Raw genomic sequence first — 15,910 nt, forward strand, 5'->3', positions numbered from 1 at the left:
AGAGGCCAGGAATCCCTCTGCCCCGGTGGTGGTACCGACAGAGGAAGGGGAGGAGGAAGTGCCCGTGACTGGGCCTGTATCCCCTCCCGGCAGCAGTGTTTCCTCCAAAGGTCTTTCCCCTGAAGAAAGAGAAGAAAGGGCGAAGGAGCGAGCTTACAACATGGAAATGGCAAAACTTAAGATAAATGGGCAGTTGGAGATAGAGAATGCAAGAGGCAGGAGAGAAGCTGATTTGGAGATCAAAAGATTAGAGTTTGAAAGAGAGAAGTTAGCTTTTGAGCGTGATACCAAGTTGAGGGAGTTGGAGCTCCAAGCTAAAAAGTTAGAATTGAATCCCTCTGGTGGCAGCGTCCCATCTGTGCCTGCAGAAAGTAGGTTTTATTTTCCCAAAGATGTGATCAAAGATTTTCAGAAGAATGAGGATATTGGTCAGTGGTTTAAAGCATATGAGTTAGCATTGTTGGCCCACCGGGTCCCTGAGAAGGATTGGGGAGCGGGGTTGTGGGGTCGCTTTGTGAATGAGGGAAGAGATACCCTGTTAGACATGCCTGTTGAGAATAGGACGTCTTATGCTCATATGAAGGATGCTTTAATGTTAAGGTATGGCCTAACCCCAGAAAAGTACAGACAGGCCTTTAGAGAATGTAAGAAGTTGCCTGGTACCACGTGGGTGGAGTATGTGTCATATTTTTGCAGAGCCATGGATGGTTGGGTAAAGGGCAGCAAAGTGGAAAGTTATGATGCTCTTTATGATTTATTTGCTTGGGAGCACTTGTCTAATAACTGTTTTCCAGAGCTGCGCCAGCACCTTATTGATAGCAAGATATCTAACCCTAGAAAACTTGCTGAAGAGGCGGACCGCTGGGTCAGTACCCGGGTCCACAAGGGTCCAGTGGGAGACTCAGCCAAAGGTGGGCAGGGTCCCCAGCAGAAGAGTGGGGGGGACAAGGGTAAACAGAAGGAGTCCCAGAAAGGGCCCCAAAGTAATCCCCAAGGGAACCAAGGGAAAGGTTCCCAGCCTCCCCCTGTGAAGAAATCAGAGGCCCCGCCAGGTAAACCTGGTCATAGGGGCCCACTGACCTGCTTCGTTTGTAAGCAGGTAGGATACCGTTTTTATGACCCTCAGTGTCCCTTGAAGAAGTCTGGTGCACTACCCAGTGCACCACCCCGTCAGTTGGCTAGTGTAGCTCTGGGAGGGGAGGAGATGGTTGCCCATGGTGGGGAGGGTCCCGCGGAGATGTCCCTGGTCTCTCTAGGAGACATGGAATTGGTCCCTCCACCCCCTCTGCCTAGTAACACTAAGAAATATAGGCAGTGGGTGACCATTAATGGCCATAGAGTGGAAGCTCTCAGAGACACCGGAGCGAGTGTGACAGCTGTCAAGTGTCACTTGGTGTCCAGAGAGCAGGTTGTTCCCCACGCATTCTACCCTGTGATAGCTGCTGACAACTCCCAGAGAGAGTGTGAGGTAGCTCAAGTTTCCTTTGAATGGGGGGGAGTTTCGGGTACTCTTCAGGTTGCTGTGAGGCCCGCCATGCCTGTTGATTGTCTCCTGGGCAATGATTTGGAAGACTCCCCTTGGGCTAAGGTGGAGAGGGAGACACATTTGAAAATGTTGGGTGTGCCAGAGTGGGTGTGTGCAACCACTCGATCCATGACAGCAAGTAAGGGTGTTGATGGGGTTCTGGAGCCTGAAAGTATGGCCCAGGACCCAGCTGTGAAGAGAAGAGGCAGGGGGCGCGGGAAACCGTCCCCCGTAGTTCCCGTGGTCCAGGAGGAGGCAGACCTCGAGGGGGATGCCCTGGAACCCACAGGTGAACAAGTTGCCGAACTGGGAGACCTGCCCGAGCTGACCCATTGGCAGCAGGATGGTGGTCCCTCCAGGGAGGAATTCTGTGCAGAACAGAAAGTGTGCCCTTCTCTTGTGGGTATGAGGCAGCAGGCCTCAGCCCAAACCTCAGGTGATCAGTCAGGGTCACATTTTGTGTACTGGGAGAACGACCTCCTGTATAGCGAGCCTAAGGCTGCTGAGCCTGGGTCAGCCCGTGTGCTGGTGGTACCCCAGCGCTTCAGAGCCTTCCTACTGGGTTTGGCTCATGACGTTCCTTTAGCTGGACATCTGGGGCAGGACAAGACCTATGACAGGCTTGTCACCCATTTCTATTGGCCTCAGATGCGAAGGGACACAGATGTCCATTGCAAGACCTGTCAGACTTGCCAGGCAAGTGGGAAAAGCGGGCGGAAGCAGAAGGCTCCCCTCCAACCTTTTCCCGTGGTCAGTACCCCCTTTGACCGGGTGGGGATTGACATTGTTGGGCCACTGGACCCCAAGACAGCCCTGGGCAACAGGTTCATCCTGGTCTTGGTGGACCATGCCACACGGTACCCGGAAGCCATCCCTCTCAGAACAGTGACTGCCCCCGTGGTGGGACGGGCACTGATGGGTGTTTTCTCCCGAATGGGGTTCCCCAGAGAGGTGGTGTCAGACCGGGGCACCAACTTCATTTCCAACTATATGAAGTCTCTGTGGAAGGAGTGTGGGGTAACTTATAAGTTCACCACTCCGTACCACCCTCAAGGTAATGGGTTGGTTGAAAGATTCAACCGTACCCTTAAAGGCATGATTATGGGTCTTGAAGAACCAATGAGGCGTAAATGGGACGTCCTCTTACCATGCCTGTTGTTTGCTTACCGTGAGGTGCCACAGAAATCTCTAGGGTTCAGCCCCTTTGAGCTTTTGTATGGTCACCCGGTAAGAGGACCTTTAAGTCTGGTCAAAGAAGGCTGGGAGCAATCTCCCAGGAAACCTCCCCAGGATGTATACAGTTACATGCTGGCCTTTAGGAACCAGACTAGGCGCTTCAGGGATCTTGCTCAGGCAAATCTGGAGGCCAGCCAGGAGGAGATGAAGCGGTGGTACGACCAGAGGGCCACTCTGGTAGAGCTTCAGCCTGGACAGAAAGTTTGGGTCATGTCCCCTGTGGAACCTTGTGCGCTCAAGGACAGGTGGACTGGACCATTCGAGGTTGTGGAGAAGAAGAGCGATGTCACCTACCTGGTGGATTTAAAGTCTCCCAGGAACCCCTTGCGGGTCCTGCATGTCAACCGTTTGAAGCCCCACTTAGAAAGGTCCGAAGTGGGCATGCTCCTAGCTACAGATGCTGGAATGGAGGAGGAGAGTGAGCCTCTTCCTGACCTCCTGTATGCAAAAGAGCAAGATGGGTCAGTGGATGGTGTTGTCCTCTCTGACACACTGACCCCTGAACAGCAGCAGGATTGTCGCCATTTGTTGGGGCAATTCCCTGATCTGTTTTCCTTGATTCCTGGTGTTACTCAGTGGTGTGTCCATGATGTAGACACCGGGGACAGCACTCCTGTCAAGCACAAGGCTTACAGAGTGACTGACAAGGTCAGAGCATACATCAAGGAGGAGGTCTCCAAGATGTTTGCCCTAGGGGTGGTTGAGTCCTCTAGCAGTCCTTGGGCCAGCCCCGTGGTCTTGGTTCCAAAGGCTGCAGCGCCTGGTGCTTCACCGGAACTTCGGTTCTGTGTGGATTACCGAGGACTCAATTCAGTCACCAAGACTGACGCGCACCCCATCCCCAGAGCTGATGAGCTCATCGATCGGTTAGGGGCTGCCCAGTACCTTAGTACGTTCGATCTAACGTCTGGGTACTGGCAGATCGCCTTGACCGATGGGGCAAAAGAGAGGTCAGCATTCTCCACACCAGATGGGCACTACCAGTTCCGGGTTATGCCCTTTGGGATGAAGAATGCCCCTGCCACCTTCCAGAGGTTGGTCAACCAGGTCTTGGCTGGGCTGGAGGATTTCAGTGCCGCCTACCTGGACGACATCGCAGTGTTCAGCGCCAGCTGGGAAGAACACTTGTGCCACCTCCAGGAAGTGTTGTTGGCCCTGCGCAGAGCAGGCCTCACAATCAAAGCCAGTAAGTGCCAGATTGGGCAGGGTTCAGTGGTGTACTTGGGGCACCAAGTAGGGAGCGGCAAGGTGGCCCCCCTGCAACCCAAGATTGATACCATCCTGGCATGGGCACCGCCCAAAACCCAGACTCAGGTGAGAGCCTTCCTGGGTCTCACGGGTTACTACAGGAGGTTTGTCAAGGATTATGGTAACATTGTGCACCCCTTGACTTCGCTGACTTCCAGGAAGCAGCCACGACTTGTGAACTGGACTGACGCCTGTCAGACGGCCTTTGACACCCTGAAAACTGCAATGTGCACAGCACCCATACTCCAGGCACCCGACTTTTCTAAAGAATTTGTTGTTCAGACGGACGCTTCAGAGCATGGCGTGGGGGCTGTTCTAGCTCAGGTGAATGAAGAGGGCCGAGACTTACCTGTAGCCTTCATCAGCAGGAGGTTACTTCCCAGGGAACAGAGGTGGAGTGCGATAGAAAGAGAAGCATTTGCTGTGGTCTGGGCACTGAAAAAGCTGAGACCCTACCTGTTTGGGACTCACTTCCGAGTGCAGACAGACCACAGGCCCCTCAGATGGTTGATGCAGATGAGGGGTGAGAATCCAAAGCTGTTGAGGTGGTCCATTTCCCTACAGGGGATGGACTTCACGGTGGAGCACCGCCCTGGCACAGATCACGCCAATGCTGATGGTCTGTCCAGATTTTTCCGCCTTAGTGATGAGGACTCCCTAGGGTAAGGGTAGTTCTCCCCACATTTCAGCTGGAGGGGACACGTGTTAGACCTGGCATCATTGGCATGAGTCTCTCCTCCATTTTTTCTGTTTGCCTCTTCTGTTTACGATGTTTTTGCTGGTATATGCTTTGGGCACTGTGCCACTGCTGATCAGTGCCACAGTGCAAGTGCTCCCTATGTGAAATTGCTGTATTGCTTTACTTCCATGTTTGGCTTATTTGGTTTACTATCAGTCCCTAGTCGAGTGCACCAGGAGTGCCAGGGCTTGTAAAGACAAATGCTGCTAGTGGGCTTGCAGCACATGTTGTGCCACCCACAAGAGCGGCCTAGTAAAAGTATGTCTGAAGGTCTGCCATTGCCAGACCACGTGCAGTCTGACTGTCACGAAGACTGCGCAAGTACACCTACTTGCCAGTCCCTAAACCTTCCCTTAACTTCATGTTAGTCACCCCTATGGTAGGCCCACGGGCAGGGTGCATTGTAAGCATAAGGTAGGACAAGCCTGACAAGGTTGGCATGTCCTAATAGTGAATTACATCCATAGTCGTTTTTCACTATTGTAAGGTAGCCTGCTCTCCATCAGTTAGAATGGGCTGCCAGGATTATTAATGCTATAATCCTAGCGGGCTCGGGGAGCATGGTGCAATGTCGAGTTTGGTATCCCTGAACTCAGGGTTTAATAACGCATCCGTTTGTGTGGATGGTTTTTGGACTCTGTGTTTGAAAATAGCACTTTTAGAAAGTAGCTATTTTCTTGTCTAACTGTCTACCGGTCTCTGCTGGTTCTGGTGTGTGTGTGACAGGAGCTGGGTGGCTCCAGAGAGTCTGAATGAGTCAGTGTGGGATGAGTGGGGCATTTGCATTGAGAGTAGGGGAGAGTAGCTCTTGATAGCCTGCCCTGCCTGATACAATGTTGGCTCCGCCCCCCTGCCAGGCGACTGATGACTCTGTGCTTGCCTGGGACTTTCCTGGCCCGCCTCCTGCCGGGCAGCTGATGGCCCTGCCCCTGCCAGTAACAATGCTGGCTCCGCTCCTGCTGAGCGGCTGAGGACTCTGCCCTGCCCAGTGAATAGGCCAGGTGCTCTGGCCTGGCAACACCCACAACAAACCCAGGATGGGGGGAAATTCCCCTGCATGGACAAAGGGATCAAAGCCAAAAAGGGGTATAAGAGAAGGACCCCTGAACCAAGAAATCAGATCACTTCTGACAAGGAAACCTGAACCAAGGACAAGAAGCCTGCTGATCTAAGGACTGCCTACCCCTTCTGCCAGAGTGCTGTTTGTTGGGGGAATCCTGCATTGCTTCTTTATTTTTGCCAAGGAACCAGGAGAGAGGAACTTTGTGTGTACTCTCACTCTTTGCTGAGAAAATCTCCAAGGGCTGGAAGAGTGCCAGTCTCCTGTTGAAGTCACAGGGCTAAAGGACTTCATCTGCTTAAAGTGCTATTTGCTGGGATTTGTGAATCCAGCACCTCTGAAAGAATCCAGCAATCTCGACGCCGACGGACGCCGCCGAATCCAGCTCGACATCGTGAGTAACAGCTCCAGTGTCCCGCTTCCTCGACGCCGGCCGCCGGGCCCGATCGACGCCAGCCGCAACGCCAGTGAGTAGTGAGTTCGGCTCCAGCTCCAAGTGACCCCGTGTCTGCACCGCCGCTGATCGCATCGACTTCGAGCCCTCTCGACGCCGTGAGCGCTGCTCACTCTTGCAACATCGACATCGACGACGCCGTATCCTGCTTCATCCCGTGAGCGCTGCTCCCGCCTGACTTCGGTCGACGCCGCTGCAGATCGCCCCGACTCCGAGGCCCGATCGACGCCGAAGACGCGACGCCGGACATCTCGACGCCGCTGATCATCGAGTGCTTCACTTTTTCCAAGGTACTGTGTTGTTGGGGTCTGTGCGACTCCGGGCTCGACGTAGCGCTCCTCGCGGTCGACGCCGAACCTTTGGATTAATTTTGCCTCGACGTCGTGTGACTCCCGTGTGGGTTACATTGTTGCCAAGAACTGTGTTTTAGAGAAGAAGAGTTGCTTTTGATACTAAAGACTTTGTGCTAAGAAGAAACCGTGCTTGAACTATTATTTTTCCTTCCAAGAGTATTTATTAAGACTGTGGTATATTTTTGTCGTTATTTGGTCTTGTGCTAAACCTTATATAAAAATACTTATTTTTATAATACTACTGTGTCGTGTCCATTTGTAGTGTATTCACTTTATTACTGTATGTGGTCATAAATGCTTAACGCACTGCCTCTGAGATAAGCCTGTCTGCTTTGCCAAGCTACCAAGGGGGTGAGCAGGGGTTATCTAAGTGTGTGATCTCCTTGCCCTGACTAGAAAAGGTGTGTCCCTATTTGTCAGAAGTGTATACCTCTGCCAACTAGAGACAGCCGCTTCTAACACATATCTATCACCTGTGTCCTGTCACACATCTATCACCCGTGTCCTGTCACACATCTATTACGTGTGTCCAGTCACACATCTATTACCTTTGAGCTGTTAAGCATCTATCACCTGGTGTTTTGTCACACATTTATCACCTGTGTCCTGTCACACATCTATTACCTGTGTCCTGTCACACATCTATCACCTGTGTCCTGTCACATATCTATCAACCGTGTCCTGTCACACATCTATCACCTGTGTCCTGTCACACATCTATCACCCATGTCCTGTCACTCATCTATTACCTTTGAGCTGTTAAGCATCTATCACCTGGTGTCCTGTCATACGTCCATCTCCTAGCTTCCTGGTATGTGCCTATCACCTGGTCTCGTGTCACACATAAAAGGTCTCCTGTCAGGCGTCTGTCTCCTGCCCGCCTGTCAAGCGTCTTATCATTCGGTCCTCTGTCAAAGTCTACAGTTGCGCGTGTCACCCTCTTGTTCCTCCTGGATGGGATGAGGCCGTACTGTTCCCTTTCACAGAAGGCCAGGATGAGGGGGCAGCGGGTGTAACCTGGCAGGAGATTGGTAGGTGATAATGGAGGTGTTTGCCCAGTAATATGTGCCTTGCTTCCCCGCATTGCCTTTGTCATGTAACTACTAAACCCCCTGCATTTAAAGCACAGCCCCTCTGTTTGTTGTACACATAGTGAGCGTGGGGTGCACTAGTGTTTAAAAATAAAGTATTGGGAACCCTTCTTGTGGGTAGTAGCAATCCACCTACCCCCTCTCGAAGTGATCTGAACACTCAGCCGCACTGGCCTCTCAGCACGTAGATGGCCTGATTACTGGTTACTAGGACCTAGGGCCTGATTTAGATCTCAGTGGACGGGTTACTCTGTCACAGCGGTGATGGAGATCCCATTCACCAAAATATAAATCCCCAAGCATATTATGGGATTTAAATTTCTGACGACCAGATATTCATAACTCTTGTGACAGAGTAACCCATCGGCCAAGATCTCAACCAGGCCCCTAGTTCCAGCTCACATGTCCTATTCACATTTTTTTCTGAATCTCCAGTGGGGCCAGTAATGGGAATAACTGGCCCAACAGGGATTCCAGCATTTGCTGGAACTTTACTGACCCATAGATATTGCCCCAGAAAAGAAGACGAAATCTCCTTGGTGAAAAGCAGTGAGAATGTGGCCAGGTCATTTACGCCTCCCAGCGTGTTGGGGCGTGTCACGTGGTCCAAACTTCACTTTGTAAAGAGACGCTTGTGCACAATGGGAGATTCTAGATCAATCTTGTTCCAAGTCAACCTCTGCAGTCGAGGGGACATCACTCATTGAGTGCCCTTTCCAACCCTTCTGTGGAAGGGCCTAGATTGCCTTGAGACACAGGAAAGGACCTTTGTTCATCTTGTCCCTTTGAAGACTCCACTTGAAAATGTTGATGTCTGCTCTGACTTCCTAAACTCTCCAGTGGGAAGTGTGTCTGCCTCCAGAAGTTGCCAGCACCTGTGTCAGAAGATGCATGGTTGTTGAAAGTTAAAGGTTTTTGTTGTGGGTTTCTTTGAGTCGATGCTTCTACTCTGACTTATATTGATATATTTTCTCCTTCGATCAGGTGAAGCTTTTGTGCCGAAAAGGAATCCCTTCGTCCTGGAGAGCTCGCTGCTGGCCCCTGCTCTGCGGCGGCCAGGCGGCCATGGACAGAAATCCCCGCAAGTACCAGGTATGGACCCCTGCATGAGTCTGCCAACTCCGCCCCATGATAACATCACCCGCCCCTTCCTTCTGTACTCCTGTCAATCAACTCTGGACACACATGCTTTCCAATAGTTTGAAAAGGTGTCTTCATCAACAATCATGTGATGCCGCACTACCAGAGGGGCTTATCACAACACCTCATAACACATCGTAGCACAGAGTACAACATAAGATAACCGACACCAACCGCTGGGTTACGTTATGTTATATATCACACAACGTATCACAGTGCACCACAATAGAAAAGAAAGCACTGTAAACATCCTGCAACCGCTGGGCTATGTTATGTCATATCACACAATGTATCACAGTGTGTCATAATAGAAAGTAAAACACTGCAACATCCTGCAACTACTGGGTTACGTTATGTTATATAACACAAAGTATCACAATGCATCATAATATATCTAAAATAGTGTACTGCAACCGCTGTGTAATGTTATATCATATAACACAGGGGGGGACATCCAGGCTAACCCGTGGCCGGAGAACTCACCTGCCGGCCCGCTGAACCGGACAACTGCTCCTGGGCGCCATACGCTGTGGGTCTCGCCGCTGCTGTTCCTCGCCATCTCGCGGCTGGAGACTACAGCTCCCAGGGAGCTTTGCGGGCACTTCCTGCTTCCTGCCCACAGCGCGCCCGGAGGCACTATTAAAACGCAGACGTTCCTCCGCGTCGCGGGGCGCACGCGGGCGACGCCGAGCTAATCCCGGGCAAAGGGCGGGCCCTTTTAGGCCCTCAGAGGCCAGAGGAGGCCGGGCTGAGCCACGGACCTTGCTTTTCTTACAGGATTTTGAACCTCTAAGTGAGATATTAATTTTATTTTATTGTGTAAACCTTAAAGTGCTTTCGGGCTGTGTTGCATTATCCTTTCCATTGATGATGTCTAAAGCAAAGTCAGACAGGACCACAACTGGGTTAGGTACCATGGATAATTACCTGGTTAAAAAGGTTACACAGATTAATAGCGAGCGCAGGGCCTCACTAGGTCGCGGAAGTGATCGGCTGGCTAACGATGATATACCGCTATTAGTTCCTGACCTAGTTATAGTTGATGTACAAGAATTGAACAATGGGTCTGTTATAGCGGTTGAAGCGCAGGTTCATGCAGAATCACAAGATAATACTTCCAACACATCTATTGAGGCACCAGATCAGCCTTTGGCTTCCCCCTCCCCCTCCCCTAGACCAGTGTGATCATGTAGAAAACCACTGACTAAACGTGGGGGGAAGCATGGGAAGAAAAGAGCAGAAATAGTGAAACAGGTACCAATAACCATGTTGGTGAACAAGACTCGCATGAAGGTAATAATGTAGCTGGTATAAATATTAATCTGGAGCAGTTTGCCTTACTGATTAGCACACTCGAAGAAAAACTAGAGGCTAAGTTTGTAGAGTTAATGAGACCTCTGACAGCTAAGTTGGATAGTGTGGCCCTAGAAGTAAATAGACTAGGTGCATTGATATCAACGCACCTGTTATCCACCTCAGCCGTAAAACCCAAGGCTGTGGAGAAGGGCCATGGTAGAGATGGCCATGGTACTGGTAGAATTTCTGGTCAGCAGGAGAACAACCAGAAAATTGTTGTAATGGAATCCGTACCACTTAGCTCTACATCCACAATCGGTAAGGAAAAACAGGTTATATTTAATCCTGTGGGCAACCCTGGAAAGGAAAAACAGGTTACATTAAATCCTGAGGGCATCCCTGTTACTAGAAAAGTAAAGAAAAGCCGCTATATCAATCTGACTGCGCCCCTTATGTGGCTGTTTTAACAAATGTGCCGCCCATTGATTTTCATTCAGTTCAGCCATTTGAGGAATCTCATGCCTCATTAAAAAATAAAACGGTATCATGGCTGAATAGTAAATGTGGTTTTCCAATTGCATATTCTGATCAAATTTTGTCAACTCGAAGAGTGAACTGGATTGGCCCGTCTCTAAAAACATCTAGTGGGGATTGTGTGGTAGTTAACTTTAAACATCCACAACACGTGGCTACAGTTTTATTGAGAGCAGCCTCTTTAACTCAGACTGCAAATAGTGTGTGTGTACGCCCCCTTGGTTACTTTTATACCCACCTTATTCAAACCCCTTCTCACCGTGGGAAAATTGGTCCATTTATTCCTACTCAGCCTCCGGCCTCTGAAGCTGCTTTTCGGTACAATGTTGATAACTTTGGCATGAATGGGTTCAATGTTGTAACGCAGAATAGATTTGATTCACTCTCAGGCCTGGAGGCGTGCGATTGACATGAGGAATCTGATGGACAAGTAACAGAGACTCTGAATGAAATGGGACAAGAGGAAAGCACACGGGTAAAACTGAATGGGAACAATGTAATTTCTTGGAATATTTCCGGGCTGGGTGCTAAGATTGAGGACAGTAACTGGATTAGGTACATTAAGCAGTTTCAGGTTATTTGTCTGCAGGAGACCTGGTCGGTCAAATGTAACTATTTTCTGGAAGGTTATAAAGCATTTTATGTCCCTGCAACAGCCACAACTAGGGGAAGATCAAAGGGGGGAATGGTGACGTTCATCTCTGTTGCACTCTCGTGTAAAACTCGCAGAGCCATAACTAGTAACTCTGGCATTATCGGTCTAATTTTAACGGGAGAAAACTGTATGCTCGTTTTGGTCAATTTTTACAATGCTGTCAATTCATGCTCAGTTATCAGTCAGTTATCAGTACTAAATGTTTTTATTAGAAACTCTATTAGGGATTGTATCCATAATCTCATGATAATGGGAGATTTTAATGTTCACCTTTGTGGGGATGTTCTTTTGAAAAGTATTTCGGATTTGCATTGCCCGCGTTTAGAGGGTTTGCATCTGGAACATACGACAGAGGGGGAACTTTTTAATGATCTACTTAATAACTTAGATCTATCACTGACCATGGGACTGATGGACCCTACAAAGCGTTTTGAGATCCCATCCTTTAAGGGGCATGGCAGAGGAACTTTTATTGATTATGTATTAATAAATTTGCCAATGCAATCCTTTGTGGATTCCTTTGCCATTGAATATAGTGAATTCAGTGATCACAATCCACTCACTGTTCACCTGAGCGGTCCCTGGATAGCTAATGTAGATACAAGTCTAATTTCCGGTAGGGTAAGTACATCTGATGGGAGACGTCGTCTCAAATGGTCTAAAATTACCCCAGATCTGTTGTACAAAGATATTAAATCCCTTTGTGCAGATGAAATTTTGGTTTGCACACAAGAAGGCCCACAACCGAGGAAGGTTCTTGAAGCCTACCAAAGTTTGTCGGTTAAAGTGACAAAGTTATTGTCAGTCCCAGCAAAGAAGTCAGAATTTATGGGACCCAAGTGGTTCAATCGAGATTGCTCTAAAGCAGCCAGAAATTTAAGCTAAACCAAGAATAAAGGAGACAGTTCAATTGTGCCGTAAGCAATATAAATCTATCATTACTAAACACAAGGAAGGCCTTAGAGAGGATGCTTGGAGAGAGATTCTGGACCCTTCCACTTTGAGGTGTAGTTCTAGATTCAGGGCGTTAATGAAGAAACCTTTCCTGGTCCAGGTACCGGGTGATGGCCTGGAATGCTATATTCCAAAGGAGGAATGGGAATCTCACTTCAAGCAATTGTACTGTAGCCCGGTGGAAGAAAGGATCATTCCCGCCCCGAGTGACAATGTTAAGATGAATAGTTTCTCTAGGGTGGAGGTCATGGAGGGTATTGAGGGTCTAACAGCAGGGAAAGCTCCCGGTCCCGATGGGATTCCTCCAGATCTATTTAAATCTGAGCCAAGCTTCTGGGCACCTATTTTGGAGTCAGTCTTTAATGCGGCAGTAAAATATGGTTGCCCACAATCCTGGGGGTCTCCACGATTGTCCCGGTCTTTAAGAAAGGGGACAAAAGTAGCCCAAACTGTTACAGGCCCATTTCATTAAAAGACTCCATGGTCAAAATTATAGGTAGAATTCTACTGCAGAGACTTTCTGATTGGACGATGGAAAATAATATTATGTCCATCGTACAGTACGGGTTTTGCAGTGGACGATCAACTGTGACGCAGTGTCTTAACCTTTTTTTTATACTTAGCAAGTACACTGTGGCTCATAGGGGCATCATTCACCTCGCCTTCATGGACTTGTCCTCAGCCTTCGATTGTGTAAACAGGGGAAGGCTTTGGCAGTCCATGAGGGTGAAGGGTGTAGATAGTGGAATTGTCAATTTCCTGGCTGATTTACGTAGTAATACTAGAGCTAATGTGAGATACTCCCAAGATCTGAGCACAACAAAACATTTTGACAACAGAAAGGGTGTTCGTCAAGGTTGTATCTTGGCCCCCTTTCTTTTTAATTTTTATATTAACGACCTTGATAGTGTGTTGCAGAATGTACAGTCCGACTGCCCTAGAGTTGGTAGGCGGGGGATTCCTGTACTTTTATACGCAGATGATGCGGTTTTAATTTCCAGAACCGAGAGGGGCCTTCAAGCTTTATTAAATGCTTTTAAACTGTTCATGACGGACAGAGACCTTATGGTCAACAACTCAAAATCATTTGTCATGCAGGTTGGTCAACAACCAAAAAGGATCCTTTCATTTAAACTCGATGATGTAGTGATCCCTATAACAAAGAAATTTTCGTACCTTGGGGTCCTTTTCGACTCCAAGCTTAATTGGGGTCCTCATCTGGCAAAAAAGAAAGGGGAACTGGTCAGGGTTAATGCCTCCATCTTCAATTTCGCGTCGAAATTGGGTAAAAAACCTACCAGTGCCATGCTTAAACTTTATAATGCGAAATCAGTAGCAACCGCTACTTATGGCAGTGAAATTTGGGGGTACACTGACGGTGGGCAGTTGCAGATCGCTGAAAACTTTTTTCTGAAGCGCATTTTGTGTGTTCCAGCAGGCACTGCGAACTTTTCGGTACACGAAGAGCTAGGGATGCCATATTTAGGAGACACTTGATTTTGAGCGATTATTTGACCCAGGACAAGGCAATGGCTTCCCCTTGGATAAAATATGGGAAATCCTGCTTTGTTAAGCTTGGCCGTTTGGAATTATTCGAACAATCTAGCAAGATTGTAAAGGGGGATCTGGAGGTAATTAGACAGGACTTCCTTTTGGATAGGAAGACCCAGAGGGAAGAAGTTGAACTCCAGAAACAAAGTTTAAGAAAGTTTGGTATGCTGAAAACATGTGATACTGCAGAGCCATATCTGATGGGTACACTGACCACCCATGAAAAGTTCCTGTTAACAAGGTTCAGGTTAAATCTTTTTCATCATCTGCTGATCAGACCTAAAACTGACGTTTTTAACAAATTGGCAGCTCCCTGTGGCTGCGACGGAGAGTCTCCACAGGACATGCTGCATTTTATATATTTATGTAGATTTTATGAATACCCACGCAGGCGCTATCTGGTCTCTCTTTTAAAAAAACGTAATTTTACTCAGATCAGACCGGCCCTAATGTACTTACAGCTTTTGCATAATGACAGTATTCTCCATATCACTGAATTTTTTTAATTGACTGTTAGGTTAAGAAATTGTCTGGACATGTAATGGCCCTATGAGATGAATGCACTAGTCACTTTTCTCCCGCTGTAAAGCTGTTATTGCACTTTCTCACTTTGGCACTTTATCTGATATACGTTTACAATGAATGTGTTTTAAATTGTTTTTAATGTATATGTATATGTACTTTTATGGTTTGTGTAAAACCGAATAAAGTTTGTTGACCTGAACATATAACACAAAGTATCACAGTGAATCATAATAGACAGGAAAACATGGTAAAAACCTACTACCGCTGGGCTATGTTATGTTATATAAAACATGGTACTATCAGAGTGTATCACAATAGAAAGTAAAACACTGCAACATCATACAACCACTGGGTTATGTTATGACACATAACACAAAGTATCACAGCACATCATAATATAATAATCATAATATAATCTAAAACAGTGTAACATCCTGCAACCACCGGTCTAAATTATGTTATATAACACAAAGTATCACAGTGCATCATAATATAATCTAAAACAGTGCAACATCCTGCACCCGCTGGTCTAAATTATGTTATATAACACAAAGTATCACAGTGTGTCATAATAGAAAGTAAAATACTGCAACATCATGCAAACACTGGGTTATGTTGTGTTGCATAACACAAATTAAAATGGTGTTTCGTAATGTGATCTAAAACACTGCAACATCATGCAACCACTGGGTTATGTTATGTTATATAACACAAAGTAACCCAATGTATCATAATATCATCTAAAACAGTGTAACATCCTGCAACCTCTGGTCTAAGTTATGTTATATAACACAAAGTATCACAGTGTGTCATAATAGAAAGTAAAACACGGTAACATCATGTAACCGCTGTGTCATGTATTGTTAACAGCGGTTGCATGATAACAGTGTGTAAAACAACATAACATCAATGCATCCTGTGATACAAGTATCATATCGCAAAAAATCACATCCAATAAAGGCATGTGGTTAATTTTCTTTCTCCACACAAATTCTCTTGTCAGAACATGTGTAATGAAGAAAATGTTGCCACTTCTCACTGGCAGTCATGTATTACAGGTGTCTAGTGATCACAGCACCTCTGTAGGGAACTCGTCTACCCACTGTAAAACAGTTGAACCTTTATCTTCTGCATCCTGATTTGAGGACTGCAGTGACGTCTGAGGTCAACAGTTCTTCCCTAGCACATGAGTCTAGTCAGATGAGAAGCCTTCTGCTTTGCACACTGAGCACTGATAGCAATGACACAGCGGGTGTACATAGAGACTTCATTTTTGGGTCCCTAACTGACAGGTTTGGAAGGCTTACTTGTCTTTTCCATTTCCCTGCTCCTGAATCAATGGTCCTTAGTCCTTGCAGGGGGCAGTGGGTCTGCCCCTGCTCATGATTGGATGGCTTCCTTGTCCATTTAAATTCTCATTTCCTGATTCAATGGCTTCTTCCATATGCGTGCGTTTGTCACGCCTCTGGATCATCCCAGTCTCACCATGTTTTGATTGGCTGACTGTATCCTTCCACTGCTGATGTCATGGAGATACTTTTCCTTCCAC

At 47.6% G+C, this 15,910-nt stretch overlaps 1 protein-coding gene across 1 annotated transcript in view; it reads left to right on the top strand.

The window, feature by feature from the left end:
- Positions 1–15,910, top strand: part of TBC1D10C (TBC1 domain family member 10C) — a 185,753-nt gene that overhangs the window by 69,327 nt on the left and 100,516 nt on the right. Inside the window, exon 4 of the mRNA XM_078659202.1 lies at positions 8,691–8,798. Coding sequence (XP_078515328.1) covers positions 8,691–8,798 — 108 coding nt within the window. The remainder of the gene's footprint in view (positions 1–8,690; positions 8,799–15,910) is intronic.

The sequence above is a fragment of the Lissotriton helveticus genome, chromosome 1_1, assembly GCF_964261635.1.
Source record: "Lissotriton helveticus chromosome 1_1, aLisHel1.1, whole genome shotgun sequence".
Taxonomy (NCBI): domain Eukaryota; kingdom Metazoa; phylum Chordata; class Amphibia; order Caudata; family Salamandridae; genus Lissotriton; species Lissotriton helveticus.